Here is a 21,529-nt window from a genome sequence, read left to right on the forward strand (position 1 = left end):
AGCTTAAGCCATTTGCCTTAATACAGTGAGCGTCGCTGACCGGCTGCTGGTCCACTACGGTGACAAGTGACGTATCGCAGACCAATATCCGCCCTCATATTTGGGAAGTGGACTGATGACAAGTGGCTCTAGTCCATTTTAGAAAGCCAGCGGATGCCAATTAACACGTTACTTCAAACGTTGCTCTGTTGTTTGGATGTCTCGGTAACATGGAGACCAACAGGCATGTTTTTGATTCCTACAGCTTTAACACGTGTATCAGGTTATTTAGCAAACGCTGTGCCGCACTTCAGTTGTAGCGGTTCCAATATTGATTGCGTTGCGTGCTTTGATTGTTCGCAGCCTCACTTGGACGTGGCTTTGCCCAAAAGCGTCTGTAGAATAAAGAACATGTAAGTGGAAGTGTATGCATGCTGGTTCAGGGATGGCAATCAGCAGAAGAATGCATGAGAACATAACTCTGCTGGTTGGGATTCTTCTTTTTTTTATTCTACACCAGTTTGCAGTCCAAAAGGGCCAAGGAAACATATCAAACTTGTAGAAACATATGGTTATGCATTTAGAAAGCAGTCCTCTGTGCCACTCTTTGCACAACCATCATTGTGCAAAGAAGGATATCAGGTCGCCACCCTGATTGCTAAGAACCAAACAGCAAAGGTAAACAAATGCAGAATGAAGAAGTTGAATAGCTTAGCATAATAATAGCATAACATATTGCCTACAAAGCTTTGTAAAGGTTGAAGCTCCAGTCTTACCTTTATTATTTTGGTTTGACTAATGTGATCACGTGACTGTTGGAACAGAACACTATTGGCTGCTGTCTTTGCACCTGATTTGCCTTTTTGTACTTTTCCCTGTGCTTTGCTGCCCGCCAGGTTACCCTTTTTACCAATTTTTCAACCTTGATAAATAAAGGTTAAATAAAAGTGATACAAAAGTTAATGTTAATTGCTATATGAAGTCAGAGCCTTATGTGAACATCACTGAGTTGGTACTACTTACGCGCAGGTCTAACACACATGTCTACAGGTACGCAGTAACAGGTACCAGGCATTACGGGTGTAAAACGTACACTCTGTTCCCTTGAACTGAGCCTGGATCTGTTAACGTGGTGGTGTCTGTGTGTTTAACGGGCTTGAGGACAACATAAAAAACACAGTGAGGCTTTTGATAGCGAGCCAAGTGTTATGGCTTCGGCGGAGGTCTGTGTTTGACTAGAGCCGCGTGCACCTGTGAGCTTAACGGTGTGTAAATGGAGCAGGCAGCCACAATACGTTACTAAAGGGTAGACTAAACCCTCCTGCGCTCCCACACAGCCTCAAAGTGCAGCTGGAGACATCTCTCACGTGGCTGTGATCTGCAACGTTCACCTCTGAAGTGTTCACAAATACACACACACAAGTGTGTATTTGTGTGTGTGTGCTTGTTTGTCTATGTTCACGCAAGTTTGATGATATGATTCTGTGGGAATGTGTGCATATTTGCGTGTGCATGTTTGTGTGTGAGAGTGAATGTGTGCATACGTATGTGGCACACGCATGCACATCTGCATTCATTCACATACACGTCACTGTGTTTGTGTGTGTGTGTGTGTGTGTGTGTGTGTGTGTGTGTGTGTGGCAAGCTGCATGGCGGACCAAGCTCGGCCTGCTCTCTCTCTCACCACCTCGCACCCTTGTCTTTGATGTGTAATATTACCATCTCAACATTCCTTCTGTCTTCCCCATCACCACCACCATGGGACCCACGGCTACACACTGCTGATGGAGAAAGCTGCATTATCCTATCTGGGTGGAGTGGTGGGGGTGAGCCTTTCTCTCTCTCCCTCTCTCAAACACTTGATGTTTGGGATCCGTTCGTCATTTCTTGGAGTCGATTCAAATTGAGACCAATTACAGTTGTGTGAGTTAAGGTTCAATCAGGTTTTATAGACTAAGTGCACCCTGCCCTCTTCTTACTCGCTTTTCCGTTCTGTTCGTCTGTCTGGCTGGCTGGCTGGCGCTGGTGGATGAGCCAGCGGGACAGACGTCTTCCACCCCAGCAGGTTTCAGTCAGGGGACCCAGGGATTCCTCTCTGTCTTGTATGCTCGCAGGCACTGGAGCATGCCTCTGTGGCTGTCTTAAATGTCAATACACACTATTGAGAGTGAACACGAACCAGCCTCTTCCTCTTCCTCTTTGATCTCTGTGGTACGGGTCGAGAAGAGAGAGCTGTAATGTATTTAAAAAGAGGCGGGGGAAAAGGGGAGAGAGAATCCACTTATGGTGCGTCGTGACATGTAGCATGCAGACACACTTCCTCACGCATATTGTTCCACTGGAGAGCTGCCTATCGTCATTCTTTGTTGTTTCATCAGCTCCTTTTTGAAGGGACTTCGGAAATGTTTTTGAGCAGATATAAACCCGTACAGTTCGTTTTTTTATATGTTCACTTACCCTTGTTTTTCTGATCTATGGGACTGTTTTTGAGAAGGGTGAGCTTTGGTGGCATTACAGCTTACTTACTCCAAATCAACCTGTAAGGTGAATCACATGCACATCGCCTAAGTCCCTAAAAGTCATGTCCTGGGAATGTGGTTGACCCCCCGTGACCCCTAAGAAAGGGCAGCACTCCCAACCCTTCCTTGTTCCTTTCCAACTGCCGAGATTTCCGGCTGCGGAAATCTGAATGTGCGTTCCAAATTGGCGACAGAGAAGTCACACACACTCAGACACTTTCAGACACGCGAAAGACGAATAAAAGAGAGAGATTACTTCTTCAGGGGTTTGGGTTTATGCTCCCTTTCCTCTAATCTAACGCAGAATCGACCGCTCCGTTCCACATTTGGGAAGATTTGTGGGGCTGGAGTACCAGAGACTCTATTGATATTCCATTTAGCAGACCTTCTGCTGTGGTTTAGGGTTTGTTTGGGCCTAATTCAGTCTCTGCAGGGGAAGAATAGGGAATGCCTTCTGTGGGCTTTTAAGTCTGAGCAATGTGCCAGGAGCAAAACTCTCGTAGCAGTAACAGATGTATTGGCATGTAAGTAGAAGTTCAGGCCTTTCATTCAGCGTTGTGGTTCGCTGACATTATTCATGTAAAATATACAACGTGATAAAATCAGGGTCACTGGCCCTAGCAGGACACCTGATATACCATGTTGAGGCTGTGTCAATGCACTGATGGGAACAAGTTGGTGGGGAAGATTGGTGAAAAATTAAACATTAAAGCTTACAGACTTGGGAGTTGAGGGTTGGCTATAATATTGTATCAAATTTATTGGATTTTAAATTGCATGAGGGCTTTTAATGGTATTGTGGTGTTCTATGCAGTCCCAGTGTCTAGTCCAAAAGAAAGGCAAATTGAACAAAAGTGAATGTAAGACAAACGTCACATTACTACTTATGTGCAACGTTCAAGGTTGCTACAAGGGCTTTTCCCGCAGAAATTGTAACTTCATTTTCCAATCTGGATATTGCGCCATAACATCCTCAAAAATACATTTTATCCTCAATCTAACTGCTTGACCACCGCACCACAACTCTGTCCCCTCCCCAACCCCAGGTCTGTTTTTCCTCTCTCTAGCACTGCTCTAGAATAGAATAGAATAGAATATCACTTTATTTGCCCCAAGGGGGAATTTCGGCAATAACGGTAAAAGCGCAATCAAAAACATTATACTTGACTCTCTACTTGGCTGTTTCCTTCAGACAGGCTGTGCATTTGTCATCCTGTGTAGACTAGGCTGATGTATTCTTTTCATGTACAAAGGAAGCTGCAATATCCTGTTCCAACAACAGGCCCCACACACCACCAGCACCATGCATAGGAGGACATTAACCTTCCTCCCCTCTCCTATGAGGACCCAGTACTTCTTAAACCAAAACCACAGGTTTTTATGATATACGAAGTGTGTGTTCTGTCTGTCCTTCTGTCCTAGCCTGTCAAAGCATCCGTTAAAAGCATTTGTCTAACAGAGGGGGTATGGTTCTCATTTTGCTCGCAATATATAGCGAGGGCTCTGAAAAATGATTGTTGAAAAGAAAACAGAAACCCGTTTTCCTCAGTATTGTGCCATTGCTTGGAATGGTTTAATTCCAGGTTTCTATAATGGGAGTATCATCATTTCTAGGTCTTGAATACTCAGGTTTGACGCCCCTGTAAGTCATTAAACTGAGGCCTGGACCTGGAGGCACCTAGGTGTTTAATTGTGCTGCGGGAAGCTACTTGCCATTTAGGCTTCTAGTAGTGGAAATAAGTGCTCCTATTTTGGATTAACGCTGAATCTCTTAACAAAGGTAGCATTCAGTGTGTTTTTGGCACCTGAATCAGGTAGGGTCTCCTAATGGTGCGTCATTTTTTTATAAAAACCGCTGAACGGGAACCAAATCTTTACAAGGCATCCTTTTCTTTGCTGGACCCTTTCCAGACGCATTGTTTACGAGTGTTTACGAGGACTAAACAAGTTTAGTTTGTATTGCGAACTCATTTGTGGAACAATGTAGGCCTAGTATCGGATTTCTAAATAGGCCTATTATCAAGAAGTAAAACATACCGTTAATTTATTATTTTTTCCCCCACAGCAACACAAGTAGATCTGCCAAGCAACTCAAACTCCCAGACGAATCCAACGAATGCCCTTATGCATAGCGGGTTTGACGCGAAATATTTCAGCTCTAATTGAGCGCCAAGCTTCAAATAAGCTTAAATACAGGGCCATGGTGTGGCATGTTCTGACAAAATAAAACAACAACACACCTGCAAAACACACGAGAACCTGTCTGGGACAAATGGCTGACGGTCCCTCCCTCCGTCTGCCGTCGTCACCGGTTACCTTGGGAGCCGAGAAACTAGCCAGACTTCACTCCCCCCTCTGCCTCACAACTACTGGATCCGGACAGGGACCGTCGGAATGCAGTGTATTTACCTCAATGTGTAGTCAGGGACGCCTTGTTTAATTCATAAGAACCCATCGTTTTCTATTTTTGGAGGAGTTTAGAATGCGACCCGTTTTGTTCTGGTGTAGGTAAGCGGGAGTGTCGCCATGTCTCAACAACCTCGAGCGGTTCAACTCTCCGCCGCCTCGCTCGCGCTGGTTTTCGGCAGGGACGAGGAGATCTCGCGCACCGGCGGGAAAGCTTCCGCCACCACGGCTGCGGCGAGTGGCCAGGATGTCTTTGCCGACTTCAGGTCTCAAAACCTTCGCAGTTTTTGGAATAAGAGACTAGTCAAGGCTGTGGCCGAAGTGAACTTTCAGGGATGGATGGAGAATCTGGTCCTTTTTCTCCAAGGAAACGCCAACAACTTAGAGGTGATAAGAGAGGCATGGATGCGTCGGGCACTCAGGTCACCAAAAGGCTTCGTCCTCAAAGCTGTTGGTATGTCAAATACATCATTGATATTATTTTTAAAATAATATTAAACAAAAGTGTAACTGAGTTAATTGTGAGGAAATCAAAGCAAATGTTTTATTTAAATGGAAACTCAGAAAGGGTTGCCTACTCATTAACAAAGGTATTTTAAACAAAACAGAATATTAATAGTAGTTTAGGAGCATTGTTGAATGCAATTTGTACATAGGCCTACATGCAGATTGAGCAAATGCATGGCAACCTTAACGGTATGGTCTATACCTGTAGGCTTGAATGGAAGGTTGATTCTTCGTTCCTACTGTCACAACATTGGCAACATGTCACAGAGGACGATCTGTCCTCTAAATATAGAATCTACAAGTTTGACATTGGCTTGTGCTTGTCTCAGTTGATTAAACAGGTTTACAAACCTAATGGTTCTTCATCTGTATCACCATCTGCTTCTCTCTATCTCTGTATAACTCAGCTTCTGTTTATGTCAGACAAAGGCTTCTGTAGAAGACCCTGTATAACTCAGGCATGACGAAATGTCATGGGGTTTAAATGACGGACAGGCCCGCACCACTTGGCAGTAAATTGAAGGAGATCCTGGACATAATGATAGCCTTCCCTGCACCACGGAACTGGTGGTTCATATTTCTTAACCCAACCTACATGATACAAGATTACAGTGACATTGTGGTTAGATATGGTTTTAGGGCAATAAACGATTACGTCATTTTGCAAAACATCACAATTTGAGAAGGGTGCATCTCAAAAATACATGATGCAATTGTGTCATTCATACAGACATTCAGCTGACACACACACACACACACACACACACACACACACACCCCCCGCCCCCACACACACACACACACAAAGAAAGGTGCAATCATTTCCAGAAATGAATAACAGTGTTTGTATGCTAAAATCACACAGGCTTCCTTCCCTTGATTCATGATTGAAACTTCCTCCCTCCCCCCCCCCCCCCCCACACACACACACACACACACACACACACACACACACAACCACACACACACACACACACACACACACACACACACACACACACACACACACATACACACACACACACACACACAGTGTTGGTGAGTTGACATCTGGCCCAGCTGCGTTTTTCATTCAGCTGCCTTCCTTCTCCTTACCTGTCTGGCTGGTGTTCAGCCTTGGTCTCTGTTCTCTGTCTTACTACCTGTCCATTAAGTGTCAGTAACAGGCAAGCCCTGCTGGGCTGGACCCTGTGATGAGGGAAGGGGGAGTATGGGGGAGGAGTGAGACAGGGGGAGGATGAGGGAAGAATGCGAGGAAGGGGTGGAAGACCACACAGGGGCCAGACCTGGGAGCAAATTGAGTGCATGTGGCTGTGAGATGGTGGGGGGGCTGTGTGTGTGTGTGTGTGTGTGTGTGTGTGTGTGTGTGTGTGTGTGTGTGTGTGTGTGTGTGTGTGTGTGTGTGTGTGTGTGTGTGTGTGTGTGTGTGTGTGTGTGTGTGTGCGTGTGTGTGTGTGTGTGCGTTTGGGTGGTTTGAAATGGGCTATCCTGCTGGGAGGCAGCATGTTTCTGGATTTAAGATTAAAATGTAGTGTGGGCATGCATGAGCACATACACACACACACACACGCTAACACACACACACACACACACACATACACACACACACACACCATAAGGTCCCCACAAGCTTCAATGTACACAAGAACATTGAATGAGCTCAGAGTCAAATTCAACACAGACGTGGATGGATACGGCAACGACAGCAGACCTAACGCGGTTTAGGGTTTCTCCTAAAGGGTGAATGTACTTACAGATTCACACCGTATAGCAGCCTCACCTAGGACAAAACATCTGTGGACGAGACACCTCTTTCCTTTGCATAACAAAGTCACCGGCCCTGTGCTGCGACCATTTATATGGAAATGATCCTCTGTGGATTGTCAGCGTGGTTTACGGCCTAGTTTTTGGCTTGGAGTCAGTCTGCAGTGAATCACCGTTTAACGGGCGACTTTTTACACAGCCTCTCCCCATTGGATGAATGTCCTTCACTTTCATGGCCATTGGCTCTGGACATTGCGTCTGTATTGACGCAATGACATGTCCTCCAGGTTTAACGAATCACTTGCAATCAGAAGATATTTCAGTTTTGAGCTATACGTCGTAAAAAAAAAACCTTTCATCAGATAAGTGGCCTAGGGAGAGCTTTTCTCTAAGACATACCAGGTGTGGTTGGAGTAAGATTAAAGTGTAGGCCTATATTTGAAGGGGAAAAGAACTGTAGGTAGACAAGAAGAGTATAGCTCGCTGTGATTCATTGTGTCAATACCTCATCCTTCTTGTCTGGTTATCAGTAAGGTGCTTTGTGAAAACAGAGCGTTCCTTGGGGGGGCTCTCCGATCGTGGTAGGGAGGCGAGAGGTCCTGGGCTTGGGGAGTCTGGTGGGAGGCGAGGGCTTGATTGAGGAAGGGCTTTGCAGCGAGGTTATGGGGGGTTAACAGAGCACGGTGAAGACTTAGCATGAACAGACTCTGTTGTTATCATCCTGGTGGGAAAGGCCCTCGCCAATGCTTGGGTTATCCCCCTGCCCCTACCCCTTACTCCACCACCTCCTCCTCCACTTCTTCGAGTCTCCGATGTCCCGGGGCGGTTTCCCTTATCCCTTGTGTCAGCCTTCTGTAGTAACTGTCTTATTTCTCCCTCCCCCATAAAATTAGCAAATGTCAGTTAATTTGAAATGAAGGCATTTTTTTCGTCTACCCGGCACTGACTTAAAAGGAAAAATCTACGGTTTTATATCTGAGACTGGCGACCCGGATTCACTACCACATACATCATAATGTGGTTCTCATGAGGAAAAATACCTTTTGTTTGAGCTATTGCTCACCTCTCCTTATGTAACTACAGTGATGACTTAGCATTGAGTTAGCCAGGCTTGCTTTAACTGGATGGACTACAGCCATGTCTTTTCTGTGCAACGCATGGCGAGGATCGTGCGCCTGAATCATTTATACAGAGTGAGCTGTATCATCCCTATCCAATACCCTTTAGGGTTAGGGTTTTCCTTAACCAGCCTCCTCCCCCTCATTGTGTGAACATGGACTTGAACCTCGATGTGATGGTGGGCAGCCTGTGCTGATCCATAAGATCTCTCAACAAATTGTGGTTATGAATTTTGAGGCTTTTCCTATGTTTTGTGGAGTAATTCAGTGTGCACTCTCTCTCCCCTCTCTCTCCCTGTGCCCAGGTTCCATTTCAAACAGTGTTTCATTTAGGCCACCATACCATAAGGTGGTGAAACATTCCTGAAATGCTTCATTTACCTCTGAGATCATTTCCTGAACTCATGCTCACAGAACTACCCTTCTTTTCTTTCCTTTTGGGCGTTTTTCACTTTGCTAATGTTGTACTTTTTCACACGATCTGTGTCTTCTTTTATGTGTTTTTTTTTTGGAAAAAGTTTCAAAGCTCTCCCTGCTAATGGCCATAACTCTTCCAGATGCTCCGTTATTGGTCCCGACACCCCCCATCCGCTGCCTTACTTGGGCTAAATGGCCCACCCTGTCCTGAGTAAGCAGAAAAGGTCAAAAGCTACGACCTATCAGCAAACTGGCCACCTTTTGGGGTCACAGAGTGTTGCCTATTTTGCTGTTTTTTTGTCGAGTCGAGGATAAAAGTTTGTGTGTTATTATAGAATCTCCAGGTGTTTCAATTGGACCCCAAAACATGACACTTTAAATATTTATTGTAACGGCAGTGTTTGGTGGCTGATTTTATCCAAGTCATCTTATGTTACTGGCAGTGCATGGTTAGCATGGGTGGTCGACTCGAACCCATAACCATGGCAGTGTTGGTGGCGTGCCATGCTGTACCAGTTTACCTACACAGAAACACCTTATTATAAAGTAGTGTACCCCGCATAACAGACTTTAATAACATTTAGGATTTTCATTTAATACTTTCCTGATCGGTAAAACTCAAGGTGTGCGATGAAGGTACTTTCTTTCTGTAGTACTTGTCTATAATAACAGGGAGGTGGGGCGAGTTAAGTACTTGATATTTGGCCGCGGTCCAACACACTCAACAGACGCATATACATGCTCTGATGTGGTTTATGAGGGCTTCTCAACACCTGTTTCTAGTATCAACATACACATCTAGAAAGTGATTAACCTGAAACTGTATAAGACCCCAAAGGCCACCTTACCTGTGAATGTGTATACATTGTGTAATCTGTTTACATACTGTATCAGGCAGTACTCATCCCCACCCTTAAAATGACTTGCTGATACTAGTCAAACCAAATACATTTTGTTATACACATCATTATTTGAATGTGTTTCTCTCAGCTACAGCTCATGCCTTTTATATGAAAACAGTTTGCAATTCTTATATTGCAAGTTGTTATTTTGGGATAACTTTCCACATCACCGTATGTTGGTGCTGAAACACCATTTTATGACTCTCTTAGCTCTCGAGATGTATGACTCTTAAAATAAATTAATCCCTAGCTTGTGATACAGCCTACCACTATGAAGGCATCATATATTTGAACCCTAACCTAAGCCATATGTTTTATTAAGTTTATATAATATATTCCTATGGCCTATTCCTTCCCAGCAGGGAGTCCAATCTATAACATGCCACAAAACCACCAGTGGAATGTTTTTGGAGGAAACTATAAACCAAGTATCCTAGTCCCAAGTGTTTCTTTCCTCATATCTGTCCAAATATATCACACGTTAACTCGACCATCTGGCCTCACGTAATAATAAACCAGGGATAGAATGTTGATCCCGCATTAATATGAAGATTTCTGTACATGGAGAAGTAAGATTCAGTAGAATCCTTTTTGTTTATGAACAAAATTGTGGATTACAAAAATGTATATCATTTGATACGTGACAAGAGGCTGAACAGTGCGAAAGAGAGAGAGACATAGACATCAGGATCAGCGTAAATCCCGCTTGCGCTCTGCCTCTGTGGCAACACGGACAGCACACACACACACACACACACACACACCTGAAATGCCAGGCAGTAGATTCTCTCCAATGGAAGATGAAGCTCTTTGCCCCCAATTCAGACCAGCCAGCCAGCCCTTTGTATGGACCCACACAAAACAGCTCTCTGATATCCATGGCCCGCTGCCAAAAACAACAGATACGAGGTACCTCTGAATCCGTCTGCTCTCCTACCCTGTGGAGCGTTCAGCTTCACTCTTTCACTGCTCTGACCAGGGAAGGGGGTCCACACAGAAGGGGGTGGTTCAATATTATTATAAATATGGCATTGCGATTAGCCTTCAGATTGCTGACAGGATGTTTTCTTTACCTTTTTATAATCTTTAGTAATCTCGAGTATGTGATCCCAGCAATGTATTAGATTTGGATGGCTTACACGGTACAGCTCATACCTTCATGAGGGCAATGTCAAAGTGCCTCACTGGGAGCACTTATGGGAAAGTGAGACTGCAGGGTTCAGTCAGCAGACGTGGCCGACGGCGACGACTCGTTCTCTGGGACAGGACCAAGCATGGAGCGCTGCACAGACTAATCAGCAGGAAATGGCTTTCGTCTGTGCCCAAGCAATGACTGCCCTCATGCTTGATTAAATGTTGTTGAAGTTGTTGCTGTAAATGGTGCTTTTCTGGTGTGTGTGTTTGTGTGTGTGTGTGTGTGTGTGTGTGTGTGTGTGTGTGTGTGTGTGTTGGTGTTTGTGTGTGTGCGCATGGGCCCATATGCGCGCATGCATGGGGTGAGGATGGAAGGGAAGGAATGGGCAAATAAATCATTGAAAAAGGAAAGGAGTGTTGGTCTATGAAGGTCACACAATTGCACCACCTCAAAATCCCAACCTCTTTACTACAGCTTTATTCCATTAAATTAATGTTAAAACCACAGTCCACAAAAATCATAGTATTACCTGAGTAAGCTGTAAGGCTGTTAGTGTGTGAAGCTCTGACATCTTGTCAATGCATCAACAGAATGAGGGCACCGCACCATTCAGCAGTGGTAATTGTATAATGTTACAACGTAGCACTCTCGGCTATGGAACAGAATACACGGTAATTCCTCTATTGTCAAACCTTTCAAAGACTGGGTGGTCATGGGAAATAAGGAACATTTCCCAAGGCAATTTTGATAGTGCTCCATATGTTTTCACAGCACTCGGATCATGTGTCTGTTATTTCTCTATCCCAAACTCACTTTTAGAATGGAATGTGGATTGACACAACTTGCTTCATCCATACGAATAAGCGAATAGTTGGCAAAAATAGTTACTGTGTGTCTTATGCCAAGTTTTTAATTTGTGTGTATGTGTAAGCAATTTGGTTGCCCCATTCTGGTGCTGTTGACTTTGTTTGTGCTCACTTGCAGATTGGGCCCTTTTTTGTTTATTTGTCGTCATTCTTTGTTACACTGCCTGAAAGCAAAAAACGCCCACTTGTGGGTTTCTATGGTGACCCCAGTCAACACATGCTCTTGTCTGTTTCTCTTTTCACAGCCTGCATGAAAAGCAACTCTGCAAAGCTTGACCACAAGAGTTGCATTGAGGGATTTAGTTTTTCCTCCCAAGATGTTGGTATATAAGCGCACAATGACAATTCCTATTGTATTTCTACAAGCTAAATTGAACAATTTAAGTCGGTCAGCACGTCTTTCTGTGTCTGTCTGGCGGTCTGTCTGGCAGCAATACTTTAGTTATATTCTCAATGATTTCAACACTGATTCCCAGTCATAACACGATGAGTTCATATTTTTTAATGATTTCAATGTGGGACCGATCTTATTGTTGCAAATCAAATGCTATATAAAGGCATCCATTAGACATTTGGTTGTAGCAGTGGTTGTAGAAATTTTTATTGCATTCTTGAATTTCTATATTATGCTTTTGTATTCACATAGTACATTACACAGTACTTAATAGTATTTACAGATTACACCTAGGCTGGTAACAACCAGCCTAGGTACCACCCCTAAGATAGTACCAACCAGCCTAGGGGTACTAGTCAATGGTATACTAGACAGTATACCCACTTTCCTTAACAGTACCCAACCCACCCTTCAACTTAATAGTAATTATTGTTACTGTCAGATTAAAAAAACGTTATCAGGGGTACACAAGAAAGGTACACAGAAGTTGTGCTGTGTTTGTGATAACAAGTTAAAAATAAATGCTGGTGCCTAGTGGGCTAGAGGACAGATTTTACTGTGTGAAAGGATCTTTAACTTGGTTTATTTGGTCATTAACTGCAGGTGCAACACATGCAAATGCTGGAGCGCTCACCTGTACACATGCACACATGCATGAGCGCTCAAATGCACATGCACATCAGACACACACACACACACACACACACACACACACACACACACACACACACACACACACACACACACACACACACACACACACACACACAAAAAGAAGGGCGTGCCACTGAGGGGGGGCCCACAAGTGCAGCAGATATGAGAAAGCCAAGACAAAGACGACACTGCATTGGGACAATGAGGGCGTGGCAGCATAAATCACAGCACATCTCTCAGATTTCTGAGCACACACACACACACACACACACACACACACACACACACACACACACACACACACACACACACACACACACACACACACACACACACGGAAGAGCTCCCCTTGGATGTCTCCCTCGCGGCCCTCAGATTCACCGAAGCTTGTCCTGCACACAGTCTCCATCAGTGACTGAAAACAAAAGGCGAGCGCTGGCATTTTAGCCAAGCGCCTCAAGTTCACACTGACTGCTGCCACACACACTGCCTCTCTAACGAGGGGGAGAAAGATTAGCCGTTTGTGTACTGCAGAGATCAGAGCAGCGATTGAGGGATGAGATAAGTGAGTCTGGGTCTGTGTTGAGGGTTGGTGTGTGTGCGTTGGTGTATGTGTGTGTGAGTTGGGTGTTTGTGTGTGATCCAGGAACAATTTCAGGTGTGTTTTGTGTGTGTGTGTGTGTGTTTAATGTATTTAATGTGTGTTGAAATGTTTGTGGTTGTTTGTGTGTGTTTGTGTGCGAGTGCATGTGTTGGGGTGTGTGTGCATGTGGGACCGCCCCTTAGGGGATGGTTGTGGGAACAAAGCTCACTTTTTCTGGTTAGATCTCACCATGGATTGCATTATGGTGGAAGGTCAAGGCCTTGATCCTATGATTATATTTGGTGTAAACATTTCCCCCTTTTAGGCTTTGAGTATGTTTCTGCCGATATTTTCCTATATTTACAACTTTGTAGTATTACTCATGTGAAATTCCCCCTGAATTGAATTATAATTTACTAGCTGGGAAATCTGGAATGCAGCAAGGACTCGGAATAAACAACAACCTAATAAAGACCACACGGATACGATGGGAGGGACCTTATTGGCCTTATTGGCCAGAGGCCATTATTCATTCAGTATCAGCAGACTCAACAATCCTTGGCTTATTGATATCAATGCCATAGTTCACAAACAGTGAGTGTGTGTGTGTGTGTGTGTGTGTGGTTGTGTGTGTCAGAATGCTACTTCCATCAATGACCCTTAGAGTTTAATGCATGCATATGAAGACATCTCTCCTGCAGAACGGCACGCACACATTTAGCATAGACATGCTTGCAGCCAAAAAGCCCAACTGGCTCAACAATCCTCTGTCATGGGATCTCAGTCTTGCGGTGGGTTGAAATGTATTTCTGTGTGCTGGTCATCCACTGGCCACTGGCCCATGGCTCTTGAACTCCTGGGAACTGGTGTGCATGTGAGAGGTTATTGTGTGAGAGCATTGGAGGTAATGCAATCAATCATGAAATGGGGCTCATGCGCCATGTGGATTCTAAGCTAAGCCCATGCAATCATGTGAATCCATATGGTATTGATCAACCAGGAGGCAGCGACCTATGGTGGCGGAGGAATGAGGGAATATCTGCGTCAATCCCCATCAGCTACAACGACCGAATGGGATTTCAATCATCCTCCCATCATTTCTGCGTCTTAACTGCGAGCAGCTGTTGCCTCGCAGGGACTGTATGCCGTTTATGACATGGGTGTGTGGTTTAATGCAGGGAAATTAACCAATACTTCAATTGAGGCCACTCATCATTTTTAAACGTTCCACACATCTTTTGCTGATTACGGTTATATAGCTTCAATTAAGTGTAAACTTCAAGGCACCACAACAGGGCCCAATGCTGCAGCATCTGGAGTATGTCCTGCCTTGCCTCACAGTCCCATTGGCCCAGTGGCTCGCCCGCCTTTCTCCTCTCCGTGGCACGGGGTTCCGTTGCCAAGGCATCTGCCAGGGTATTCAATTCATGCTGTGTATGACAATGGGTGTAATGTCCGCGTACCGGGTCTTGGATTACAGGAACACAAAGTACTGTCGCCGTCATGTTAACTTCCCCCCCCCCCGACCCCACCAGCCAGGAAGGAGTAGACGGTTAGCACGCCATAGCCTCCACTATACGGTCACGCCCGCTAATGTTAGTCTCAATAAACACCGATTCAAAAGCTGCCTCCTCCTCTAGCAACCCAGACTTCATTCCAAATAAACGTTCTGTCCTGAACACAAACACCTTTGCTTCAGTGTATTATCTCTCGGGTCTTCTTTGTAACGTTGGTCTGGGCTGCTGTGAAGGAGCTGGGGAGAAGACGCTAGCTATGTGCTACATAGCGCTTTAGCGCCCCAGGACATTTCTCTTTTCAGTTAGCTTATTGGATAAGAGCTCTCCAGCAGGACATCCTGTTTAGAAGCAGGTAGTGAGGGGGGGGTGGGGGATTACACACACGTGCGCGCACACATTCAGCTATTTACTTAAATTAGTTAGTCATATAGGACTAATAATTAATGTATTCTGGATAAGGAGAGAAAAATGATATTATGAGATCATATGAACTCTGGGTTGTCTCATACATTTAATAAATTAACAGATTTTCCATTAATATAAAAATATAAATTGCATTTGTGATTAATATACTGCAGAAATTACATTGCCATCTTGATTAAGTAGAACCTTTTCATCATCCTGCACTAAATCTGTCTGGTTATATTTTTTGTCTGTAACTGCAAAAAAACAAAAACATCCTTTATGTCTGTGGAAGTGTGTAAATGTTTCTGCATGCAACGTGCGTGCGTTTGTGTGAATGTGTGTGCGTGTGTGTGCAATCTAGTATGGCAGTTGATTAGTGGTTTATGTGCTCTGTTTTAAAAGTGACTCAAGTGTGAATGTTGTAAATGTTTACTTAAAAGAGAGAGTAAGCTTGGCAGTGTTTTCACTAAATGACCTAGGGTTGATGGGACACACACACACACACACACACACACACACACACACACACACACACCATCATTGTTTCTACATAATTTGGCAAACTACACTATTTAATTTGGAGCTGTATCACCTCCACCTGGCCTAGTATTTTATCTCAACCCTATCCTGTTGCTCAGCCTTTTCCCGCCTTGTTTTAATGATCTGTAGCTCATTAACTAAGAGCAATTTCCCAGTCCCTTGCGTAAGGTCATGGGGATGCCCTTGTATGTCAAGTTGTTCTGTTACAGTTGAACCTCCTCATGAATTGAAAGCTTGGTCTCTCTCTGCGCAGCCAAGAATCTGAACCTTTATTGCACTGGCTCAAACTAGCTAGTAGGACATTTGCCATGGAAACTCTCTGCCCGATAGTTGGAATCCCTGTCCCAAGCATCTGTATTTTTAAATACATACAACGCCACATAGGGCCTATGGCAAATGGAGTGATATTTTGATTGCTTGTCACAGAGCTGAAATCCCTTTTTAGTGGCATTCAAATCGGACCTCCCTAGTGCCTGCTTTACTTGTTGAGTAGGAAAAGCTGTGGTTAAATTTGGAATTAAATGTTTTTTAAAAAACAATAAATCACTGTCTTATGTCTGAGGGGGAACAGGATTTCAACTGCATCTTGACTGAGGTCACAGACAACATTTCGAGCAAATTAGAAGCAACCTGTTCTTTTAACATGTTAACATGCAGCCAGGCAGATGAATTATTGACAACCAACTGTCAATTGGTCCACAATATATCAGGGTTGTATTACATCACGTGCTAATATGGGCGTTGGTAAGCTTTGATGTCACCGTACCTTAAGGCCTTTTCTCGTGGTACAAAACAGACCAGAGCTAGTGAAAACCTGGTCCCTCAAAGGGAGACCAATCACTTAGTACAACTCATTTAATTGTCTGATTTATGTATGGGGGGGTTGCTCCGTGGGAGTCTTTGGTGGAGAGATGAAACGGCTCTAAAATGCGTGTTGTTCTGTGTTTGTTTGAAAGGCACTCATTCTATATTTTCAAAGCCCTGCGGCTTCTGTTTGATGGGGGACCAAAGCTTGTGAACAAGTCAACCCCAAATTCTGGTCCAGGATTTTGATCTGGGAGTCTGTGTAATGTAGAAGTCGAACCAGTGTTTTTACAAGGACAAAATGTCTCAGAGTCATCTTTCCGTCCCGCCTATTTTTCTTTCCTTGTCTTTTACTTATCGCAGAACCTTGGTCTACAGGGCAATCCCCCATGGGATGGAGAGTGGGTTTTAATGTTATAGGGGGTGGCGGGTGGGATATATGATCCGTCCAGCAGACAGACCTGTGGTCAGTTCTTGGCGGGTAATGGAATTCTGTGGCCTGCCTCTCTATAGAAGGAATTTCAATAGCATCGAGGCAAGGTTGACATAACCAACATGAGTAGACCACCCTAGTCATGATTTAAAATGTGGCCATGGTCAGGAATGTGAACTTCAGTTCCTGCATAGGAGTGTGTTTGTTATGGCAAAGAAGAAGTCAGAGGCCACCACTATTTTACCCAGGTATACTTTAAACTGTGTGAATTATAGCGAGACCCACCTGTTTGACCCGGGAATGTGTCTGTGTTTGTGTTTCAGGTGACTTGTCCCCCATCCAGATGTTGCCTGTCTCGCAGTCCCAGTTTATTCCCCTGGCTGAGGTGCTGTGCTCGGCCATTTCAGACATGAACTCATCCCAAACCACTGTCTCCCAGGAAGCACTCGTCAACCACATGAGCAAAGCCCATCCAGGTAACCCAACGCTAGATACTCTGGTGACTCGGTTGTTTGACTCCCAACTAGGCACTGTGTTCGATCCCCTATGTCCACAGCCTTCCTGTTGGCCTTCCTGAACAATATACCTTACCCCTTATCTGCTTAATGTTTCTGAATTGACTCTAAATGGCTGATATCCCTATAAAAGCGTCAAATGAGTAATAGTAATAGAAATACATCTTCAGCCCATACTAAATAAAGGCAGCAAGCCTACATACATATCCAGTCTTGTGCTGAAATACAATCCATCCCTAATGTTCCTAAATTTTGATTTCACTTTTGTTCCTTTGTGCTCTGCGTCCAGGAATGACCATCCCCACTCAGGACATCCTGTACAACGCTCTGGGCGCGCTGATCAAGGAGCGCAAGATCTACCACACGGGGGAGGGCTACTTCATCGTGACTCCGCAGACCTACTTCATCACCAACAGCCTGGTGAGGGAGAAGAACTGGTGGGCCTCGCCCTCGGGGGACGACCCTCCCTCCCCGCCCCCCATCACCTACCTGCTGAGCAACGAGGCCTGCGATGTGGACAGCGCCCACGCCCCCCTGGTGGCACACTGCAAGTCCTGCAGCTGTTTCGCACCCCCCCAAGCGACGGTTAACGTCTCCGCCACGCCGACCACTGCCGTGGCCGCCGTCCCACCCTCCGTGGTTCCCGACGGCCACTCGACGGTCACCGTATCTATCAGCGAATGCACGGGCAAGAGCTTGAAGTGGCCGCGGCCGTCGGAGCACAAGCCAACGCTGGTGCATCAGTCCACCTCCACGGCGGCCGACTACCAGCCCAGCGAGCTCAGCAAGACCACGGCGACCACCAACGCCACCAGCCGCAAGGACAAGGACTGCAAGGACAGCAAGTCGGGGAGGAAGTTCGGCCTCAGTCTTTTCTGGAGGAACGGCGCGAAAAAGGAAAAGCCAAAGAAAGAGTACACCTCGTTTTCGGGTCAGTTTCCTCCGGAGGAATGGCCGGTGCGGGACGAGGAAGACCTCAACAACCTACCTCGTGACCTGGAGCACGCCATCATCAAACGCATCAACCCCGAACTCACCGTGGACAATCTGACACGGCACACGGTCCTCATGAAGAAGCTGGAAGACCGAGGGGAGAGAGCGATTGAGAAGGTGCAGGAGAGAGTCGTTGACAAGGGGGAGCGGGTGGACAGAGGCGTGGATAAGGGAATATCAACCGAAATCCTGACCGTTTCCAAACCCCGGCACCATCAGTCATCGCGGGGGGCCGGGGTGGGCAGGAGGTCGGTCCCCAAGGCTTCCCGCAGCAAGCGGAGGCCCTACTCCTCCAGGGAGAAGCACAGGGAAAAGGAGAAGGAGAGAGCTAGGAACAAGACCCTATGTGAGGACGAATACCCTGAGGAGGGAGACATCGTCCCCGCTCGACTCCAACCTGACATCCATGCGGATGAGCCGGAGCACCTGGAGGGAGCCGGAGCTGGGGCTGAAGAGAAGTGTGTGTATAAAAAGCGCATCGATAACCCTTTCCACACCCAGCCAATTGGTGACACCGAAACCCCGGCAACACTCACCACCAATTGCCAGAAAACAATCGCCAACAACAAAGGGCATAGGAGGCGGGACACAAAGGAGAGCCGGACATCGGTGGCAGGGAGGAAGGAGCGGACAGGGCTCCGTTCCAAGTCATGGGATCCACATCCAACCAAAGTTATTTTACCGGACACGCAGCAAGCAGGCGAATCCTGCACACCCAATGACAAATATGCCTGTCTCCGTGAGGGGGAACTGGCCGCAGATAATCACCTCCGGGCGGATATGAAACTCAGCCGAGAGCTGCCCTTAGGCTACAGCGCAGTCTACCCTCAGAGCAGCACGCTTAGGATAGACGACAAGCTCAGACACCAGACGGGGCCGGGCAATGTGGAGGCCAGGGCATCGGAGGACGAACCCAGGCCTATGCATGAGCGGCAGGGCGGGGGTTCTGCGGACAGCCACAGGCACCAGGTGGAGCAGACGACGACGACGGTGGAGGTCCCTGCTCACATCCTACTATACTCGGATGCCGATGTCATCCTCCCTACTCATCCGTACGACACAGTGCTTAAAATGCGTGAGCCGGCAGTACCTTGGACTAAAGTGAACCCTTCTCTTCAGCGGACACACTCCCTCAGGCATGCCGAGAAACAGGACGATAACTTGCACAGGCCTGATCTACTCCACTCACACCAACAGCCGGGAGATTTCGCCGCGAATCGACAGCAACAGGTGACTGAAGCCAACGTTGCCATGGGTGTGAATAGAGCACTGTTTAACAGGCCGGAGCTGGCTGCCGACAGCGGCTCCTTGTTGACAAACAGCCACGACTTTGAGGAAGATGACCAGCGGCTCTATCAGGACCAAGAGGTGGACGAGGACGCCTGCAGCTCCTTGTATTTGAACGAGGAAGAGATGGCGGACGGCCCACCCTACGTCCCAGCCCTAGCTGATCATCACAGCCACCATGGGGTTTACCCGGACTACGACTCCGATATGCAGTACCATAGGTTCCCCCGCGTTCAGCCCCACGACCCCCGCCGCTACCCGCCACTGGCCCATCCCAGCAGGCAAGAAGAATGGGAGGGCAGCATGGCTCATACAGACAGCTTCACTGCAGCCACCCAGGGAGAAAGCTCTCTGAGTCCCGACAGACTAAGGCAGAACAGCTGGAGCCACCCACCTCACAGTCAGATCGGTGGATCCCCAGGGATCCAGAGCGAGGCGGGCACCAGGCGAGCAACACTGCCCACCGTGGAGCCACGGCAGGGGGCCGGTGTCAACCTAGACCGCCTGGAACCCCCCGAGCCGGCTGACAGCAGCATCTTTGATTACTGCCAGACGAGCGAGGTCGAATCTGACGCCGAAACCGTACGGCGGTCTGTCGGCGAGGGGGATGGCGAGTCTGCTCACTGGGGCGCGGAGCTGGAGCAGGAAGCCCTAGAGGAGCAACAGGAGAGGGTGGTGGTGAACGGAACCCCTCAGGGCCATGTGGTCGGACGGAGCATGCCCAGTGGAGCCAGGGGCGACATGGGGGAGATTGCAGAGAGCCAGAGCATCACAGGGGATAGTGGAATCGACTCCCCGAGGTAAATGGATCATTTATCTTTAATTGGGAAAGGATAGCGTGTTAGTGGATATAGTGTTCCACTCTTAGCTAAAAGGTACTAGTGAAAGATGCCTAACTCCTACCTTCTCATTAACAGCATGCATTTTAAAGAAATCACTGTAATTATTAATGGTAATGATATTTTCTTGCTACTTCAAGTACTATATAGATATATATATAAGGAGCCCTATCCCCTCATGGTGTTGCAGGAGGGCCTATTTCCCCCCATCTGTGGACGTGGGACCGTCTGAAGCTCAAAGGATAAGGAAAGATAATAAGCTATACTGGCGATAGTTAACCTCTGGGTTAGATGTCCAATTGAGTGCCTCAACAACTTGTGTTTTTACCCTTTTATGTAGATGAATGAATGCGATGAAGCTGAATAAACAGTATGTAGCCAATTACAGCACCTAGTGTTTACACAGGAGGCAGTGATTATCATAATAAGTATGATTACAGCCATGGTACTTTCTTATATTTTCATGAGATAATGAAGGGAAGGAAAAACACGCCTTTTTCCATTAACTCACTCAATTATATGGATATTATTATATACATTATAATATTTGGAGGGCAGGTCATATGTCAACTAAGAAAATGTGTGTGTTTGCGTTCTGTTCTGTAGGACCCGCGTGAGTCTGGCCACCAACAACACAGTGATTCTGGAGGGTCTGAAGAAGAGAGGCTTCTTGCAGAACTTGGAGAAGCTGCATTCCAAGAGCAGCACTATACGGCCACAGAGCTCCCTGCTGCAGCTCACCCCCGTTATGAATGTATAGTGAGGGCTCTGGGCCTGTCCGTCTGCCCCGTCAGGGGAGTGGGGCTAATTGTTTCTGAATGACTCCCCCGTCACAACACAAGACTCGCCCATTGGCCTGGATGCAGGGCGTATTATGTACATATGTGTAATTTCGTTCTGTACATGATTTAATGCAATATATTCTAATAGCCGCATGTATACAGAGCAAATG

General features: G+C 46.3%; 1 protein-coding gene across 2 annotated transcripts; it reads left to right on the forward strand.

Annotated features, from left to right (window-relative positions):
- The first annotated feature begins 4,895 nt into the window (after window positions 1-4,895).
- On the forward strand, window positions 4,896-21,503 carry stox1 (storkhead box 1). Of its 2 annotated transcripts, none has more exons than XM_079758701.1 (4): window positions 4,896-5,358; window positions 17,267-17,419; window positions 17,748-20,538; window positions 21,184-21,503. In XM_079758701.1, the coding sequence occupies exons 1-4, from the start codon at window positions 5,025-5,027 to the stop codon at window positions 21,335-21,337; spliced, it is 3,432 nt and encodes a 1,143-aa protein (XP_079614827.1). In that variant the 5' UTR covers window positions 4,896-5,024; the 3' UTR covers window positions 21,338-21,503. The 2 variants fall into 2 exon arrangements, with proteins under 2 accessions (XP_079614827.1, XP_079614828.1); XM_079758702.1 differs by lacking the exon at window positions 21,184-21,503 and adding an exon at window positions 20,768-20,885.
- Window positions 21,504-21,529: the final 26 nt, after the last annotated feature.

This window comes from Pollachius pollachius (genome assembly GCF_949987615.1).
Source record: "Pollachius pollachius genome assembly, chromosome: 2".
In the NCBI taxonomy this organism is placed as follows: Eukaryota; Metazoa; Chordata; class Actinopteri; order Gadiformes; family Gadidae; genus Pollachius; species Pollachius pollachius.